The sequence below is a fragment of the Ctenopharyngodon idella genome, chromosome 21 (assembly GCF_019924925.1).
Source record: "Ctenopharyngodon idella isolate HZGC_01 chromosome 21, HZGC01, whole genome shotgun sequence".
Classification (NCBI taxonomy): Eukaryota; Metazoa; Chordata; class Actinopteri; order Cypriniformes; family Xenocyprididae; genus Ctenopharyngodon; species Ctenopharyngodon idella.
The window spans coordinates 14,523,650-14,542,519 of NC_067240.1; the positions used below are offsets into that span (position 1 = coordinate 14,523,650).

Here is an 18,870-nt window from a genome sequence, read left to right on the forward strand (position 1 = left end):
CATGTTTGCACCGTTACCTGATTTGCATAATTCCTTCACAGAATCACTGAAACAACAAGTGTGTGCAAATAAACAGCACTATCAGTTCATTCTTAGTGAATTCCCCCCATGATGTTTAGGTTCTTACAGATTGTCAAAACGGGATGCATTATCCATGTGTTATCTAAACAATATACAACATAACATCACATACAGCGTCATTCTGAAGCAGGGCATTCATTACTCGCATGGAAATGAACCCAGCATGCTTATTCAGAGACATAATTAAGTCTCCTTGTACAGAACTTCAGCAGTCCTGTTCAGAACATTAACTACAAGGCTTGTTCTGTTCATATTCATGCACATATTTCAACAGAGAAATTGCACTGGCAAGGAACGGTGAAGATAATCTCAATATTCAGCTCTTAGCGCATTCACTTGCGGGGTAACCTGCGTAAACATATATACACACACACAAACAGAAGCCATAATCATGGAAATACAGAAAACACCATGTTAATGGAACAAAGACGGAACGAGATGGACAAACACAAGCAGAACTGTGTTTTCAGCGCATGAAAACACCGACTACTTACCAGGAATGACAAGCTACACCATTAAAATGCTAAATAACTACAGGATCTACTAGAACAGGCACGTATGGTCTGGATCACTAAACAAAATGCACCTATATGGCTCTTTACACTACATCAGTAAACATGTGGCAATTCATACTGATTCAGTCTTCTTCTATGCTTCCACTATGTTCTATTAAATCAATCTATGCTGAAATATTTGATTCAGATGTGGGAAGAGCACACTGATGTTATGAAGATGATGAATTTTCAAGAGGTCATCATAAAAGGTAGACCATTTGGATGAAAAAAGTGATTTTGGACTAATAAACGGACATATGAGGGGGCTAAAATTAAATTTTAGACATATTTTAAAAGTAAAATCAAATAAAATCAAATAAAATATAAGTGTGTGTATATATAAACAAATGAGATATGTAAAAAACCTAAAACGTACTATCATAAAGCAGTTGTTTTGTTATCCAATTCATTTTCTTATATATATATATACAGGTGCTGGTCATATAATTAGAATATCATCAAAAAGTTGATTTATTTCACTAAATCCATTCAAAAAGTGAAACTTGTATATTATATTCATTCATTACACACAAACTGATATATTTCAAATGTTTATTTCTTTTAATTTTGATGATTATAACTGACAACTAAGGAAAATCCCAAATTCAGTATCTCAGAAAATTAGAATATTACTTAAGACCAATACAAAGAAAGGATTTTTAGAAATCTTGGCCAACTGAAAAGTATGAACATGAAAAGTATGAGCATGTACAGCACTCAATACTTTGTTGGGGCTCCTTTTGCCTGAATTACTGCAGCAATGCAGCGTGGCATGGAGTCGATCAGTCTGTGGCACTGCTCAGGTGTTATAAGAGCCCAGGTTGCTCTGATAATGGCCTTCAGCTCTTCTGCATTGTTGGGTCTGGCATATCGCATCTTCCTCTTCACAATACCCCATAGATTTTCTATGGGGTTAAGGTCAGGCGAGTTTGCTGGCCAATTAAGAACAGGGATACCATGGTCCTTAAACCAGGTACTGGTAGCTTTGGCACTGTGTGCAGGTGCCAAGTCCTGTTGGAAAATGAAATCTGCATCTCCATAAAGTTGGTCAGCAGCAGGAAGCATAAAGTGCTCTAAAACTTCCTGGTATAAGGCTGCATTGACCTTGGACCTCAGAAAACACAGTGGACCAACACCAGCAGATGACATGGCACCCCAAACCATCACTGACTGTGGAAACTTTACACTGGACCTCAAGCAACGTGGATTGTGTGCCTCTCCTTTCTTCCTCCAGACTCTGGGACCCTGATTTCCAAAGGAAATGCAAAATTTACTTTCATCAGAGAACATAACTTTGGACCACTCAGCAGCAGTCCAGTCCTTTTTGTCTTTAGCCCAGGCGAGACGCTTCTGACGCTGTCTGTTGTTCAAGAGTGGCTTGACACAAGGAATGGGACAGCTGAAACCCATGTCTTGCATACGTCTGTGCGTAGTGGTTCTTGAATCACTGACTCCAGCTGCAGTCCACTCTTTGTGAATCTCCCCCACATTTTTGAATGGGTTTTGTTTCACAATCCTCTCCAGGGTGCGGTTATCCCTATTGCTTGTACACTTTTTTCTACCACATCTTTTCCTTCCCTTCACCTCTCTATTAATGTGCTTGGACACAGAGCTCTGTGAACAGCCAGCCTCTTTTGCAATGACCTTTTGTGTCTTGCCCTCCTTGTGCAAGGTGCCAATGGTCGTCTTTTGGACAACTGTCAAGTCAGCAGTCTTCCCCATGATTGTGTAGCCTACAGAACTAGACTCAGAGACTATTAAAAGGCCTTTGCAGGTGTTTTGAGTTAATTAGCTGATTAGAGTGTGGCACCAGGTGTCTTCAATATTGAACCTTTTAACAATATTCTAATTTTCTGAGATACTGAATTTGGGATTTTCCTTAGTTGTCAGTTATAATCATCAAAATTAAAAGAAATAAACATTTGAAATATATCAGTCTGTGTGTAATGAATGAATATAATATACAAGTTTCACTTTTTGAATGGAATTAGTGAAATAAATCAACTTTTTGATGATATTCTAATTATATGACCAGCACCTGTATATATATATATATATATATATATATATATATCTGGACACACACAGCTTTGATTAAATAATATACGGGCTGCAAAAATTGAGCTAACTTAGTGTATTGTTAGCCTAACACATATTGGCACTTTATTCAAGTATTCTTGTGAGTATACAGCCATAGATTATACTGTGAATTAAGAAAAACAAGCTGAATGAATTTGCAATTAGGCATATATCGAGTTCTAGGCAACTTTGTATGAAGTGTCTCTAATGAAACGTCCTTCTAAATCATTGATGGAACCATATAAAGACCTAAAACACATCTACATGTACCAAGGAGATCATGAATTATGGATGCACTCAGCAGAGACCTGGAGGAAAAATGCATTAGACAAAACTGTTCTAAGGAATAAAAAACACCACATAACAACCTGCAGCTCTACTTGAGCATCAGAAAAAAAAATAAAAAAAATAACATGATGTGCTGCTCTCAGAAAACTCTGCTAAAATATATACAGTAAACCAAAACGTAATGTGAACTTTAACCAAGAAACCTGTTTGATAGGTAATCTCATGCTGTAGACTTTGTGATGAAATCTAGCCATCGCTGCAGTCCCCATGCTCTGTGGAAGTGTACCGGAGGCTGGGCAACAGGAGGTAGAGCTGACAGATTTAATCTACCGGCCAGCCAGGAGAGGGCCGAGAGCACTTCTCCTAGCTTAGGGCGCAGAGTGGGCTGCAGTTGTTTTCCTGCGCTTCAGCCTGCATTTTAACAAGTGCGATAAATCACGGCACACATCTGAGCACAAAGGCCGTCTCACTGAGTTCCCTCACCGGCCAAAAATGTCCTGCTCTGCTTACTCAGCAGTGTGCTTAAAAGGTCTTTTGGACGCTCCAGCCATCTCCGCATATTCCAAACCTTATCCCATTCTGAATATTAAAAAATTGGTGCGTTCCTGAACAAAAAAGTGCATGCTATAGTTGAGTGTTGGGTTGAATCAAGGAGGTTTGGAATATGGCTGGGTTAGCCGTTAGCATTCCCATTCATCATGGGCACTCAATTCTGGACATATTTTTTAAGCCAATAACCTGAGCTGTACTGTAAATGTCATGTGATTAAAGGGTTAGTTCAACCAAAAATGAAAAATCTGTCATTAATTACTCACCCTCATGTCGTTCCACAAATGTAAGACCTTTGTTCATCTTCAGAACACAAAAAAGATCATTTCCTTTTTCAATGCCCAGAAAGGTACTAAAGACATATGTAAAACAGTTCATGTGACTAGCAGTTCAACCTTAATTTTATGAAGCGACTAGAATACTTTTTGTGCGCCAAAAAAACAAAATAACGACTTTATTCAACAATATCTAGTGATGGGCGATTTCAAAACACTGCTTCATGAAACTTCGAAGCTTTACGAATCTTTTGCTTCGAATCAGTGGTTCGGAGCGCCAAAATCATGTGATCTCAGTAAACGAGGCTTCGTTACGTCATAAGTGTTTTGAAATTTCAATAGTTCATGTGACTTTGGCAGTTTGATACATGCTCCGAACCACTGATTCGAAACAAAAGATTCGTAAAGCTTCGAAGCTTCATGAAGCAGTGTTTTGAAATCGCCCATCACTAGATACTGTTGAATAAAGTTGCTATTTTGTTTTGTTTTTTTGGCACACAAGAAGTATTCTCATCACTTCATAACATTAAGGTTGAACCACTGTAGTCACATGAACTGTTTTAAATATGTCTTTAGTAGCTTTCTGGGCATTGAAAGTGTTAATTATCTTGCTGTCAATGGAGGCCTCACTGAGCCATCGGATTTTATCAAAAATATCTTAATTTGTGTTCCGAAGATGAATGAAGGTCTTACAGGTGTGGAACGACATGAGGGTGAGTAATTAATGACAGAATTTTTTTTATTTTTGGGTGAACTAACCATTTAATTACACTACAACCAAATTATGTATTGACAATGCTGATTGGGTGATGGAAAACAGGAAAAAATTTAATATAATGTATAATAATATAATATAATATAATATAATATAATACATTTGTGGCTACTTTTGTATGTCCTTTGATGGAAAAATAGGCTTTTGTCCTCTGAATTGTGTAGTTATGGAACCTACAAGCAGGGGCTAGATGCTAGCTCATGCTAATTTGCCAAACTTTTACCCTCCTAGATAAAAAATAGAGAGGAAGTGGGATTGAAATTGAAATGTGCAGCCTTAACAATTTGTGAAAATCTGCTGAATGTGACTTATTGCTAACAGCCTGTTTTAACCTTCACGGTACGGTCATTACAAATGTTCAGTCTGTTCCGAGGACTCTCAGGTTATTCAGACACCTCCAGACTTGACACTTGCCTCCGTCTCTAGTCACTCTCAGTGATAAGTGCGAACAAGTGGCACTTCTGCCTGTGCCAAGTTTGGATTCTCAACTTATTTTGCCTCTGGTTCTGCTAGTCTGAATGAAGCTGATGATCCATCCGGGGTGGCATTAAACATTCCAGACGGGGCCAAACGGGGTGCTGCTTTTCTGATGAAATGTCACCTAGCACCAACACACAATGATTAAGGACAGAAACGCACCTGAATATGAATGATGAGCCCGACAAACTGATTGGCACATGCGTTTCCAGGAGTCAAAACTCCGGGGCGCATCACTTTATTACCATGAGAATCCATTCCAAAATGGGAAACAAATGCTACTCCATTTTATTGAACAAACGACCCCCATTCCCTCCTCCCATTTATTTTCATAGCCCTGCCTTATATATTTATATGAGCTTTGTTTTTTTTTTAACTGTAAGACACTTAATTACATTAGTTGCACTTTACTCGACACCCTCCCAGGAAATGCCTGCATAGGTCTTGCATAATAATGGGCACTCATATCTCTGCTCTCGATGGCATACGGCAGCCTTTGACATGTAAACTGACCACCACCTTCTTTAATACGGACATTCGGCTGGAGGTCAATCGACATCCATGCCTGTACCCGGCCATCACTAATGTTCAAAACTGATTTATACGGTTACAACGGAGGTGGTGCCATGCACACAAGAACGCTTGTGGGTTTCGCATTAAAATTCAGTCTGGGGGGTGTTTATGTTAAATCCCGTCTAAGCAAGAAAAAACAGCCTTAAGGAATTTACTATTTCAGAGTAGAGATAGTCAATCAGAAGTACTGAAGAACACTCCTGCCCTTTAAAAGTAAAAAGCTCAGTGGGTCCCTCTGAATTGACATTGAGCACCATGTCATTATGGGACAAACACATGAAACGGTCACGCATTACGGTCCCATGCAAGATCTCGACTCAAAACCAAGTTGTGTTCCTTAAAAACACAAAATAAACAAATCTAGCTTACCGTATTTTCTTAAAACCTACAATGATTACTGCATGACACCATACTGGTATGTGTATACAAAAAAATGTATTACAGAACAGAATTAAATTACACTGTTGAAAATGACACTTATTGACGTGAATGAGTTTAACAGCAGTAGCATTAGTTTTGAATGGTCTTTTCAAGTAAGAAGCAGAGAAGAAAATGTAAATAAAAGTCCATTACAGAAAGTATATATTTTCTGAATCATCTAAAATTATGTACATTTTGTCACAAAATACACGTTTTCATGTCAACACACACATTTGGTGCCTATTCTTTAAAAACTCCCTTCCAAAATCAGTTAATATCTTAATAATAAACAGAAGAAGAACAAAAAATAAGAAACTTAAAATGAATGAAGGTGATCAAAATTTATCTCCTAAATGGGCCCTACAGAATGATTATATCGAGATTAACATCAAGAGACTAGGCATCTTGATAGGGAAAGATTTTCTACAACATTCCCAAAAGTCCACGGTCTGAAAAACACTTTTTCAAACACACCAACGCTGCCTTGCTTAAACATAGAACTAATAAGAAACTGAAAATGACAAGAAACAAAAAAGAAAACAGAATGATACAAGCACCGAACACTCTGCTTAATTCCGATAACATGTCACTGATATTCTTTTATGTTTGTTTGTTTAGCCTGCGAGAGGATCAGAAGGCGTAGAAAACTGAAGGGTGTGGCTGAAGAGTGGACGGGGCTCCTCTCCTCTGGCGAGCCCCGGTTTATGAGAGCACTAGCACAGTCAGCATGGAGAACATGAGAGTGACGAGAGCGGACGTCACAGAGGAGCAGCCAAGGGTTGCTGAGACCACACATCCCACACCACCACACCAAAAAAGACACCCGAAGACCACAGGGACAGAACACAAAAGAAAAGACAGAGGCAAAAATGGAAAAAACAAAACGAAAACATTTTGAGTGCGTGTTTGAAAATGCGATGGTCCGGTGATGTCCGATTTTACACATGGAGACAGAAAAAGGGAAAGAGGGAGGGAAGGAAAAAACAGGGAAAGAAATTGGGAGAGAGGGAGAGAGAAAAAAAGAGAAAGACAGAGAATAGGTCAAATACAGAAAATTAAGTTTAAAAGGTTAATCAAGATTAGAAAAGAATATCAAAGGAAAGTTCAAGCAAGTTAGTAAAAACCAAAAAGTAAGAAGGCCGTAGCATGTTAAAAGCACAGCAAATGACAGCAAAGTCAAGAATGAAAGGACAACGATAGCCAAATAATGGGAAATACGGAATGTAAGGAACACGAAGACACATACGATCAAGAAACACGGATCAGACAACTTTCCTGGTATTTGAAATTAAAATTTTACCACAAATTTTGGTAAATCTTTCTTTAAAGGTGAAGTGTGTAATTTCTGAGCTACTATCATCACCAAAACTGAGTTGCAAACTCCCCCATCTGCAATTGGCCGGTGGAACAGAAAGCCCCGCCCCAAACTTACGGCATTGGTCAATGTTGGAGCAATGTTTTTAAAGTGCCACGGAGATTGTGTTTACACTTTTTGGAGAAACTTCATCTATGAATGGCCCCTGCATTATATAGAGAAGTATTTTAAAATGAATTATTATTAAATAAAAAATACACACTTCAGGCTTTAACTAAGTGCTTCCAGAAAATTATGATTAATTAAAATAACTCTTCATGGGAGTAGGAAACAAACAGGCTTTCATCTTTTTGAGTTGCAAACACCAGGGAAATGTTGCCGAGTCAGAAGACAAGGTGAAACAAACAGGCTATGATGCAATACAGTGTAATACTGCGCTGGATGACTGAATGAGTTTTTTGATGTTACTTAAACTGCACAAACGTTAATGGGCATTGTATTAGAACAGCTTTTCCTCCATGTCAACTGTAGCTGGGGAGATTTGGATTACAGGAAGTAGAGATTCAGTATTTGTCTTGCGGCCAGGGTTGAGCTCAACCTGCTCCCTGTACCATACCAAAATCCACTGCCTCCCTTTTTTAATTCCTGCCAAACTCTCAATGTGTTCAATGTCTGCAAAGCAAAGGAATATGTTGTGTAATAATAAAAGCGTCCCAGATGGTTCCACGTGCTTCTAACCTGCCTCACGCACACTGGTCCAAATATAAGATGATGGAGAAGCATGAATTGCTGTCTGGGCAGCTGTTTTTGGACCATCTTTTCTAACGGCAGCTGCTCCATCTGAGGCGATGCAGATGTTAGGCTAAAAATAAAGCCGCTTTTTAAACTCCCACATGTTACACATTGAGGTTAACAACTCTGCAATGTGTAAGTGTGGCGAGATGGGAAAAGGGACAAAGGAAGGCTTTTCTATCCATCTGAACCTGTCTTGCACAAGTGCTCCGAGATCCAAAGCTCCCACTGCTATATGGCTGCTTCCCACTAAGCGGATGAGAAAAAGCAGGTCTCTTGGCCATGCACCGGCAGATGCCTGTTAGGTCCTCAGTAAAGCATTAAACCATTAATCCTGTTGAGGCGTCATCATGCAAAACCAGAGGATGCATCCCCACTGAGAGCGGGCAGATAGTCAGCCCAATTCAATCGGTCTGCCGCAATGAGCCTGAACTGAGCCTCAGTTCAGCCCCAAGAAAAAGAGACAGAGGAACAGAGAGAGAAAGAGAGCGAGGGATGATCTAAGGCCCAATTTTTATCAGTGGGGAAGCAGCTCATAAGAAAACAAAAACACAGCACTGCCATTGGAGCACAGACCAAACGAGCCCGTGGTGGAGGGGGAGGATGGTTTAACGGACCTGCTGTGGCTTTTTTGCCTCCCGAGCTTCAAATAGAAAATCTCATCTTCACTGATATCATCTGCAATCGCTCCGAGATGAGCAATAAAGCCGGCTGCGAGAGTTAGGGGGAGGCTGCCACAGGGGCAGGGCTCTGGAGAGGAGCTGAAGGTCTCCAGGCTTCACCCGTGGCCACCTCTCACAGACGTTTATCACTCTTATTACTCTTAGATTGTGTTAAATCACTCTCTAGAGGAGGCCAGGCCACAACTTGAATTGACACAAGGGTGGCCCGTGTAATCCACAACAAGACCTGCTAGTAGGATGGGGTTAACAGGGGTTGAGGTGAGGCGGTCGGGCTGTTGGCTGCTCTGGCTGGCAGTGGCTGTGCTTCAGGGTTATGGGGTGGGCCGTACCTGGGATGGCGGTGGGTTCTGGCAAGGTCCTGAAGAAGAGTTTGCCGGGATTAGATCGTCCTCTCTGGTTTTCGGCTATAACGGAGACCTCATACTCCGTGTTCCACTCCAGACCCTGCAGCACAACGTACTCGCTACCATTGGGCAGGCGGATCTCTGGCTTCCAATCCTGGCGATGTTTCTATGGATGCAAAAGTGGACACACTTTAAGCACAGATGGTATATAGGGGGTTAATTAATCTTTTTTTTTGTCAGGACCTTCTTTAAAAATACATAAAAATGCAATTCACACTTAAACTGACCTGGAATACACCTCTTCTATGATTAGTATGTTATTTTCTGAAGTAAAAATTAATTTAATATTTTTGGAGGGAGCTGACAATGTCCTGATTTCATAATGAAGAGAAAAGCCTCATTTATAAATATAAATATTTAAATAAATATGTGATGTGATCTGCGAAAACCCATCACATGGTGAAATTTTACCTATCACATGGATTCGAGCCCTTTCCAAATCTGTTTTTACTTCTTTCATATCTCGTCTGTAACAAAAGTTATGGTTATCTGAAGTCGGCTGATCGCTCTGATTTTCAGGAACGTAATTTTGAGAAAAACAGCTTTAAATAACTGTCACCCCCTTTTTTCGCATAGACATGAAAATGCACTATCCAAACATAAATGGTTGTAATTCAAGAATGCTTTGGAATATAAACCTAAGGTTGGTCTTGTTTTAAAGAAGACATTAGTCAGATTATTGTAGAAGTGAAATAAATTATGAAAGTGAAAAAAAAAAAAGTTATAGAAGTTTAAGTTTATGAAAATGTAAAAATATAATTGTTTATATTTTATAATAATATATATCAAAGCATGTTTTACTCTTAAACTGCAAGAAAATAAAAGCCAAAAATGTCAACATTCCAAATTTTAGGTTGAAATATTTAAAAAATGAGCTTTCAGTAAGATTTTGTTTGGGCGCAGTACCAAACTTTTTCACTAGATGACATCCAAGCTCCATTGCTGACCATTTAAGGGCGCCTCCATTTATTTGAGTGATCTGAACCATATATTTCCATATTTTTATACATTTTATGAAGTAGACATCCTATTCAGAAGTAGTATGGGCAGTTTGGCAGTATTTGATCTGAATTCAACCTCTAATAAACACATAATTAGAACATGTGTGTTCATTATAGCTCCGTTGTTCTCCTGTGCTGCGCCTTCTCACGATAATGTTGTATCAGAAAAAAAAAAAAAAAAAAAATCTTTACACTATAAATCGCTATTTTTCTGCACTTAACAGGCAAAATTTGACAAGATGTTTTCAGAGATGATAGACAAGATGTTATAGAATGATAATTTAATGAAAACCCAATTTTGACAAAAAAAATGACATTCAACCTATTTTTTGACTTTATTGAAAACATTCCATCGCGACATCCGACGGGTTTTCCCAGATTATATAATAAATAACAATTTAAAGGTGCAGTGTGTACATTTTAGCGGCATCTAGTGGTGAGGTTGCGAATTGCAATATAGAGACACTACGGTGGCCAACACAGGACAAAGATGTCATCGTCTGAGACAGCAGTTTGTCCGTTTAGGGCTACTGTAGAAACATGGCGCAAAGTGACGACTTGACATGTAAGGGGACCCGTGGTGTATGTAGATAGAAATGGCTCATTCTAAGGTAATACAAACATAACAGTTCATTATGTAAGGTCTTTATACACCACTGAAAACATAGTTGTGTATATTATATTGAATTTCTGTCAATAGATCCTCCTAAATATTAACACATTGCAACTTTAAATATTTAAATAGTTCTGTAAATATTAACAAAACTCCTTAATAATATGTGAGAATGTCCTCCAAATCAAAGACATACGGTGCCAATTTTTGCAATGCACATATGAAAATTATTTCATAGAGAGGAACCCTGCAGACCCTCATCACTGTCGCTTTACATAAAATATATCTAACTAATATTTTACTCTCTAAGTTTATGGATGTTGGGAAAGAATGCTCTTTTTGTCTCTATGCCATTTGTTTTTTGATTGTCAAAGTGTACACACATTTTAGAAAGATTGTTTTTAACATTGAATAACTCTGAATGTGAAAGCAATTATTTGTTATTATGAGCATGAAGATTAAAGTATTGACAATCTTGTAAATTTCATTATCCTGAACGGCAAATTCTTTATTCATAAATGTCGATCATCCAAATCTCCTCTTTTATACAAGGTTTTCTATAACAAACTCATACTTTTAATAAAGTCTCTTAAAGTCACTAAATTGTCACATACTATGAGTCTGTATTTCTGTATTCTTTGGAGCTTTTGTCTTTGGTGCCTGTTTTTTGTACTGTTGTTTACAAGTTCTATAAACAACAACAACAACAACAACAAAATCATCACTGTTGCTGTTTCTCATTTTGGAGGCTGCGCCCTCCAGGGGACTATTTTGTCAGCCACATACGTCATCAAGGATGTCTCATTTCAGAAAAGTAGTCATAAAATTCATAGTTATTCCTCATGTGGTGTGAATTATTGTAAATTCTTTCTTCTTTTGGAATGTAATGGTTACTTCTCTGAAATGAAGAAAACCTCAATGACGTATGTGGCCGACAATGAAACTTCCGGAGGATGCAGCCTTTGAAATGAGACGCAGCATATGTGTCAAGGTCAATAAGTATCTTAAAATATCACATAATTTGACCAAGGCAAGGTTAGCTCAGGTTATAAGATATAATGTTGTGTGATTTTCCAAAAAATTGTTTCTGAATTAATTTATATTTGGCTTGAAGAAAATATATTTAAAAACTTTTTTTGTTATGGCACATGACGTTTTTAGAATCATTAGACATTTACATTTTTCTTGAAAATGGTATAAGCATTTTTCAAAACCATATGAAACCAACATGAATACAAATGCAGTAGTTAACTTCTAAGAACTTTGCAGAACAAGATTTTCACAACAATTTTTCTTTATTGTGGACACTCTTATACATCACTGAGCAGTGAACACTGCAACCTACCCAAAGGCATGTCACTGTTGCAATGGCGGTATAAATAATTCAGATGACAGGATGAGTTAAATCTGTTCCCTCATGTCCAATCATACTCACAGCTTTGTAGCGCACTAAATAGTGTTTGATGGGAGAGCCCCCATCATCCTGCTTGATCCAGTGGACCTTCATCTCGTTGCCTGTGGACAGTGGCTTAGCCTCCAGTTTAGGAGGATTAGGTTCCCCTGAGGAGAAAATGGCCAGAAAAAAACACTGTTAGAAGACCCCAGCACAAATTCAAAATGTTCCCTTAACCCAGGTGCATTTCCACAGGTGAACGTCCCCTTAACCTTTAACAGCTGATTTTCTAATCCACAAGTTATTCTTTATCTCTAAATATATGAATTGCAGAAATAGGTTAGCTAATTAAACTAATTTTAGCTTACAATTAATTTACAGTGTTGACCCAGCTGGGAGAATTTAAAAAGATTTTATATGGTTATGCATAGTCTAAATTATGCACAAAAATTTTAAAATTAACGATCAAAGGGTGAGATGTAACACTTTATAGTTGAGTCACTTAGAAAAGTCTCAGTTCCGCTGTTCTCGTTTTTGGCTAAACTGTCGAGACATCTCATCGTAGAAGCTTTTTGGCAGTATAATGATGACTTCTGCCTCCTATCCTTCCAAATGTGGAACATTAATGAAAGCGCTTGGCTCTTGTAAAAGTGGAGCTGAGTCGCTTGGGCATGTGGAGGGCTGTAATGAGAGCTGGACCTGTGTTGGTGGCAGTGATGGAGGAAGAGAGTGCCGCTGTAATGCAGTCTCTGGGGGAGCTCATTATCTCGACTTGCCCACTACTTAATGACAGAACTCCCTTAATTATCCTCCATGCTTTGATTGGAGATTCTCAGCCATTACATTTAATAATATCAGCGGGCCAAGGGGGTGGGAAATGCACATGTGTGGGCGCTCGTTTGGGATGTTAGCTGTCTACCTGCGTCACTAGAGGAGCCTGGGAGAAGGCCACAGCGCTCTGCTCCCATTAATCATCATAAATAGCTGCTAGACAAGAGTTCCTATTAGGAACTGACATGACACTGTGTATATATACACCACCAAATATACAAAACATGACAATGAGATGAATTTTAGGTCAAGGCAATAAGATATCTGAATGTTTGACCTAAGAAATATAATGAACAAGTTAAATTTGATGGTTTGGATTCAGTTCTGTTCATAATTTTACATTCCTCTGGCAGAATCTGCAAGATGTTACTTTTACTACTTAAACTACTTTTTTACTTTTACTACTTTGTACTACTTTTTTCAAACAATATAATATAATGGGGTCAGTAAATAAAAAAAACAAACACATTTTTTATAGTAAGGATATATATATATATATATATATATATATATATATTCTTTTGAACACACACTTATTTTATAACAGTAATAAGAAATGTTTTTTTGTGAACCAAATCAGCATATTATGATGATTTTATTGTGATAATATTTCACAATTTGACTGTATTTTAGATCAAATAAACGTAGCCTTGGTGAGACTAAGAGACATCTTTCAAAAACATAAAAAAAAAAAACTTACAGACTCCAAACTTTTGAATAGTAATATAATATAATATAATATAATATAATATAATATAATATAATATAATATAATATAATATAATCCACAAGACAACATAACTGAATTTACACAGTTGATCCTGCTCAGTTAAAATTCTTGGTTCATTCTTGGTTTAAACTATTGTATATCTTGAGCATCAATGAGCCTTTTGTAATAGTTGTGTTTAAGTTTCGGGTTTGACTTAGGACAATATCAAACTATTACAAAAGACTTCAAACAGTCATATGGCTCAAGAAGCCAAGACATATTATAAAGAACCCATAAACCGGATAATTTGTGTAAACTAAGTTACTATTTTGTGTTGTGGAATATATGTAAACATATATGCAGTACTGTACCAAATACAAAAAACAGATTCTGCAAAGAGTTATGCAAAGTATGTAAACTTGAAACCATAAACCTCTATGTAGCTGTTTGTTGTGGTCTCATATCCTGATAAATCTCTTTGTAGTCTTCTGTAATTAAGTTTAATTTAAGTTAGAGGCATTTTTGAAAATGTCAGAACATCAGGCAGTTAGTTAAGCATGCATGAAAATAGAGGCCTAAGGTGTTTTCTTCGTGATGAATTGAAGCTTGATTAAAGTTTGCAATTGGATGCTGCAATTTAAATGAAGACAAGTTAATTTAAGACAAGCAGTGTAGGAGTGATGGCAGTTAAACAAGTTATTTGAGATCCAGTCATCATTTCCAGTTAGCTGAAGGATTTCCAGATGCTAAGAAGACAAAGAGGGACAGATTAGGGTTACAGAGAGAAAGAGGGCAAACATGCTCTACCATGCTGAAGGCCGATTAGATTCAAGGGTCATGGAATATTGTGCCACTCGATCATGACTAATAAAAACAACAGCTATCCTAACTTGACACATTTCAGTAACAGAAACTGAAAGACACTACAGAGAAATGACAGAAACAGCATCTCATTTCAAACCAAGCGTGTCGTTAAAAATGTTTGGGTAAGAAAAGAAAGAGAGTAGAAGTATTTTCTTCAAATACAAGGAAATGAAGCTGTTCCTCTTTTGCATTACCAAGTAGGAACAGCAGACAGGGACAGTGAGCAAGTACATTATTGAGACAAAGACACACAATTAGGACATGCATGAGAGGCTTTCAGTATACAGACAAGAGACAGAGAACAGAAGTGTGTGTGTGAATGTGTTCATGCAAAAGCATAACGTCAGTGCTTCTGTTAGTCTGTGGTATGCATATTTTAGGCACACACTGCAACTATAGCACAAATTTATCATTTTAAGCACATTTATGATGTGCAAATGAATGAGAGGATGATGACTGATGTTATTTATGCTAATTTGTACAAGTGAAAAGGTGTTTTTGTGAGATGTCAAATACAAAGCAACTCTGTTTATTCGGTTTAATAAAAAAAGGAGATTTTCTCAAAAAGTTGAATCATTTATTTTTTTTAAAAAGAGTGGGAGGGTGAAAATGAAAGTCAGTAGAGTAAAATATAAACTGAAAATCAATAAAAAGTTCAACATGCAGAGCACTTAGCAGTATGTGTAGGAGATAAAGCTCTGCTATTACTGTCTAGGCTGATGGTTTTCAAAAAGCCAAATAAAGTAGGTGGTGTGAGGTTTCTGAAGGATGAATGACTCAAAAATGAAATGGCTCATAAATCCTGATGGTACTGGGTGGGAGTTTTCTTTATCTTCCCCTCATTAACTTGTCTATTCTCTCTGTTAATGGGAATCGGACCAAAATGAAAAAAAAAAAAAACAAAACATAAATCAACAAAAAATTACCTTCTGTTCACCAGCGAAGACGACATCATCAGCACCATGCAAGAGTCATATGACAAAGTCACATGATACGCACGCACATGATTGGTGGAAAGGAAAGTGGAAGGGGGAGGGGTCACATGGAAAATACAAAACATTGAAAAAAATTATACAAACATGGAACGTGTTAAGACCAAAAAGTACAAACAGAAACACAAACAACAAAAAGAAAACAAATTATAAACATAAATACTTCTCTGTAACTTTAGATACAGTGTCTGTAGATCCATAAAACAATTCCCAGACAGTGATTTTTTTGAAACACAAATTCAAATCAAAGTACTTAAAAAATAAAAAATCTGCCTGATATCACCTCTCATGAATCACATTGAAATTATCCAGGGTAAAAACAGAGTCCAAATTGCTTTATGAATCCACTTCACCAGGAGCAGTATAACTTCTGACTGCGAGAGGTACTTTCGATGAGAGGATTCAAATACAGCTCTCTTGCAATGTACATTGAATTATAAATGCATGTGCAGATTGAATGGCATCAATGGTACTGTAAAAACCAGCTGAAACAGAGCAGGCTAGCCAAAGGCAGAGGAAACTCTGTGATGTTGACGAAACCGGCATCATCTACTGGACATGAAGCTGGACGCTACAGAATGGGAACATGAGAAGCGTTGAGGCAGAGACTGCCTATGTGTATTGTCCCAGACAATACTATAAAATGTTGATCTAGGATTATTCATCAAGATATAAAACACAAAAAAATGATCCTAGATCAGCACTTTCAGCTTGAGAAGTTTGCATATATGAGCTCAGGACTGCAGCTGAGAAGGGCAGAGGAAAAACTAAACTAGATATGATGCTGAATGTACACCTTCAGACACTTAAGTTACATATAAAAATGCATGAATGGAAGTCTCTTTGAAGTCGCACTGCATAAGAGCATCTGCTAAAATAGGTTTTCATCACAGAAAATTCAAGTAATACTCCAAATACTCCAGAAAACATTAAGCATATTTAAAAAAAAAAAGATAAATATATTTTCATCTTTCTTGCAATGCACATATTTTAGAATAATTAAATATGTGGTATAGCTTTCTAAAGAATTCCTTTAGCTAACTCACTAACACTTTGGAATTATACCTGTCATGAAGTACTACACAAATTCTATATTAAAAATTAAATTGAAAATATACTTATGTTTAATTGGAAAATTATACTATAAAAATGGGGAGAAAAAAAAAGACAAAATTAATATTTTCCAGATAAAATTTAACTAATCTAAAAACTAAACGTAACTTTGCACATTTTCTGTATACATCTAAAATTTTATATTTTAGGAAGGTAGTGATCATATTTGGGAATTCTTGACATTAAAAAGTTTGGAAATGTATTAAATGTAAGACTTTTTGGCTAATTCAGGTGTGTTTAAAGGATTTTGTTCACTTCAGAATTTTAAGTGAAAAGTATATAATGTTTACTTTTTTTTTTTTTTTTTTTTTTTAGAAAATGACTAGATATTGCTAGACGTATTGCTAGATAAGACCCTTATTCCTCAGCTGGGATCGTGTAGAGCCCTTTAAAGCTGCACTGAAACTGCAATTTTGACCTTCAACTCGTACCCCAATGAAGTCCACTATATGGAGGAAAATCCAGGAATGTTTTCCTCAAAAACCTTAATTTCTTTTTGACTGAAGAAAGAAAGATATTAACATCTTGAATGACAATGGGGGTGAGTAAATGATCAGGAAATTTTAATTCTTAAGTGAACGAATTCTTTAAGTTTGCAAACTGAGACAGATAACTATACCAATTAAAAAGAACACATTAGGACAAATTAGACAAACACATATGCACTTAGATTCAGAAAAAGCACCACACGTTCACTTTGAAGCCATCTGAAACGAGTATCTATAAACCACCAGGGTTCCTTACAAACTATAGCTGTCAAGCAATTTAGAAAGTCTGAAATCTTCATGCTGATTATGACTCATTATCATACAAAAGAACAGATCTTTTGTTTGCTTATCTACTCATACAACCCCAAAAACCTAATCTTAAAAAAAAAAAAAAAAAAAAAAAAACACTATTATGTGTTAATTTCTTTGACATCTGAGGAAGTTTTAGTCTGGTGCAATCTTAAACCTGCCACTCAATGTCAACTAAGCAGACAATAGTCAAACAACTGCCTACTCCTAAGATAAAGACCCTGTCATTTCTCTGGCTGAATGAGACAGAATAGCTGTCTTCCAAAAATCCTTTTCAGACCCTCCCAATTTGCGGTCTGTTTGTCGAGAGGTCAGGTGTAATCCCTGCTGTCATGGTAACTCTATTTTCAGACTAACGCTAAGTGGCATCTCTCACAGGATTGTGGGAAGTGAGAGAGATATGTTTTAGTGTTTAGGATCAAAATTCGCTTGTATAGAAACAGATGAGCAAACATAAAGCATCAAATACACAGATGTCTGTACAGTATATAAATATATATGTCTGTGTACAAGTCTGCATATTTGAACCCAGTCCAATGTGATCCATAAGCCATCACCAATGGGCACTTAAACACCGGTTGTTCCAGAATGATGGTTCCTGTACCGCAAAAATTTGCTAAATGACTACATTCTTGCATCTCTGAGGGATGCCTTGTACTCCTAAGAATGCTAATGTTGACAATTTTGATTAATGTTTTGAAGACAGCTCCATTAGTTTCCACATTCAAGACAGTATGCAACACATCTCATTAATATCTCAGAGAGCACAATAGGAGAACTGCATGTGTCATGCTGTTTCTACAACTTTCTGCACATCCAATGGCATAAAAAATCAGCACACATCATGAGTCTGTAAAACCCAATAACTATTAGCACAAAAAAGCATGACGGTTCATATCATACTTCTGTATGTCTACCATGCAGTGACATGTTAGACAGGTGAGCTGGTCTACAAGCGGAAGTTAGTGATGGATCTCTACGGAGGCTTGAGGATCATGAGCACAATCTCAGTGTCTCACTTCCCCCGCCCTCACTAACATCTACACAATCTCGCTTCTCTATCAGACGTGTGTTGTCGTTCTACTGAGAACGTCAGCGGTGTTGACTTCAGGAACAATGGTCTAGGTGAGGCGAACAAACGTGTAGCAGGCGGATAAAGAGTGGCAAACGACACTGCACACAGTCGGCATACTCACTAAGGTCGGCAGTGGTTGGAGGAATAGAAGTTGGAGTCTCTGAAGACACTGGAAGATGGTGAGAACATGGTGAGATGGGCTTTCATTTGTCACACT

The 18,870-nt window shown here is 37.3% G+C and overlaps 1 protein-coding gene across 11 annotated transcripts in view; it reads right to left on the reverse strand.

The window, feature by feature from the left end:
* ncam1a (neural cell adhesion molecule 1a) overlaps window positions 1-18,870 on the reverse strand; it is a 255,652-nt gene that overhangs the window by 14,007 nt on the left and 222,775 nt on the right. For 4 of the 11 annotated variants that reach the window (XM_051876831.1, XM_051876832.1, XM_051876837.1 and 1 more), the window contains 3 exons: window positions 18,775-18,822; window positions 12,315-12,439; window positions 9,191-9,371 (listed from right to left, as the gene is read on the reverse strand). The exons of 1 other annotated variant lie outside the window; for it this stretch is intronic. In XM_051876831.1, the coding sequence (XP_051732791.1) occupies window positions 9,191-9,371; window positions 12,315-12,439; window positions 18,775-18,822 (354 nt within the window). Of the gene's footprint in view, window positions 1-5,271; window positions 6,854-9,190; window positions 9,372-12,314; window positions 12,440-18,774; window positions 18,823-18,870 lie in introns of those variants that run through there. 6 more of the 11 variants (XM_051876834.1, XM_051876835.1, XM_051876838.1 and 3 more) reach the window with 3 other exon arrangements.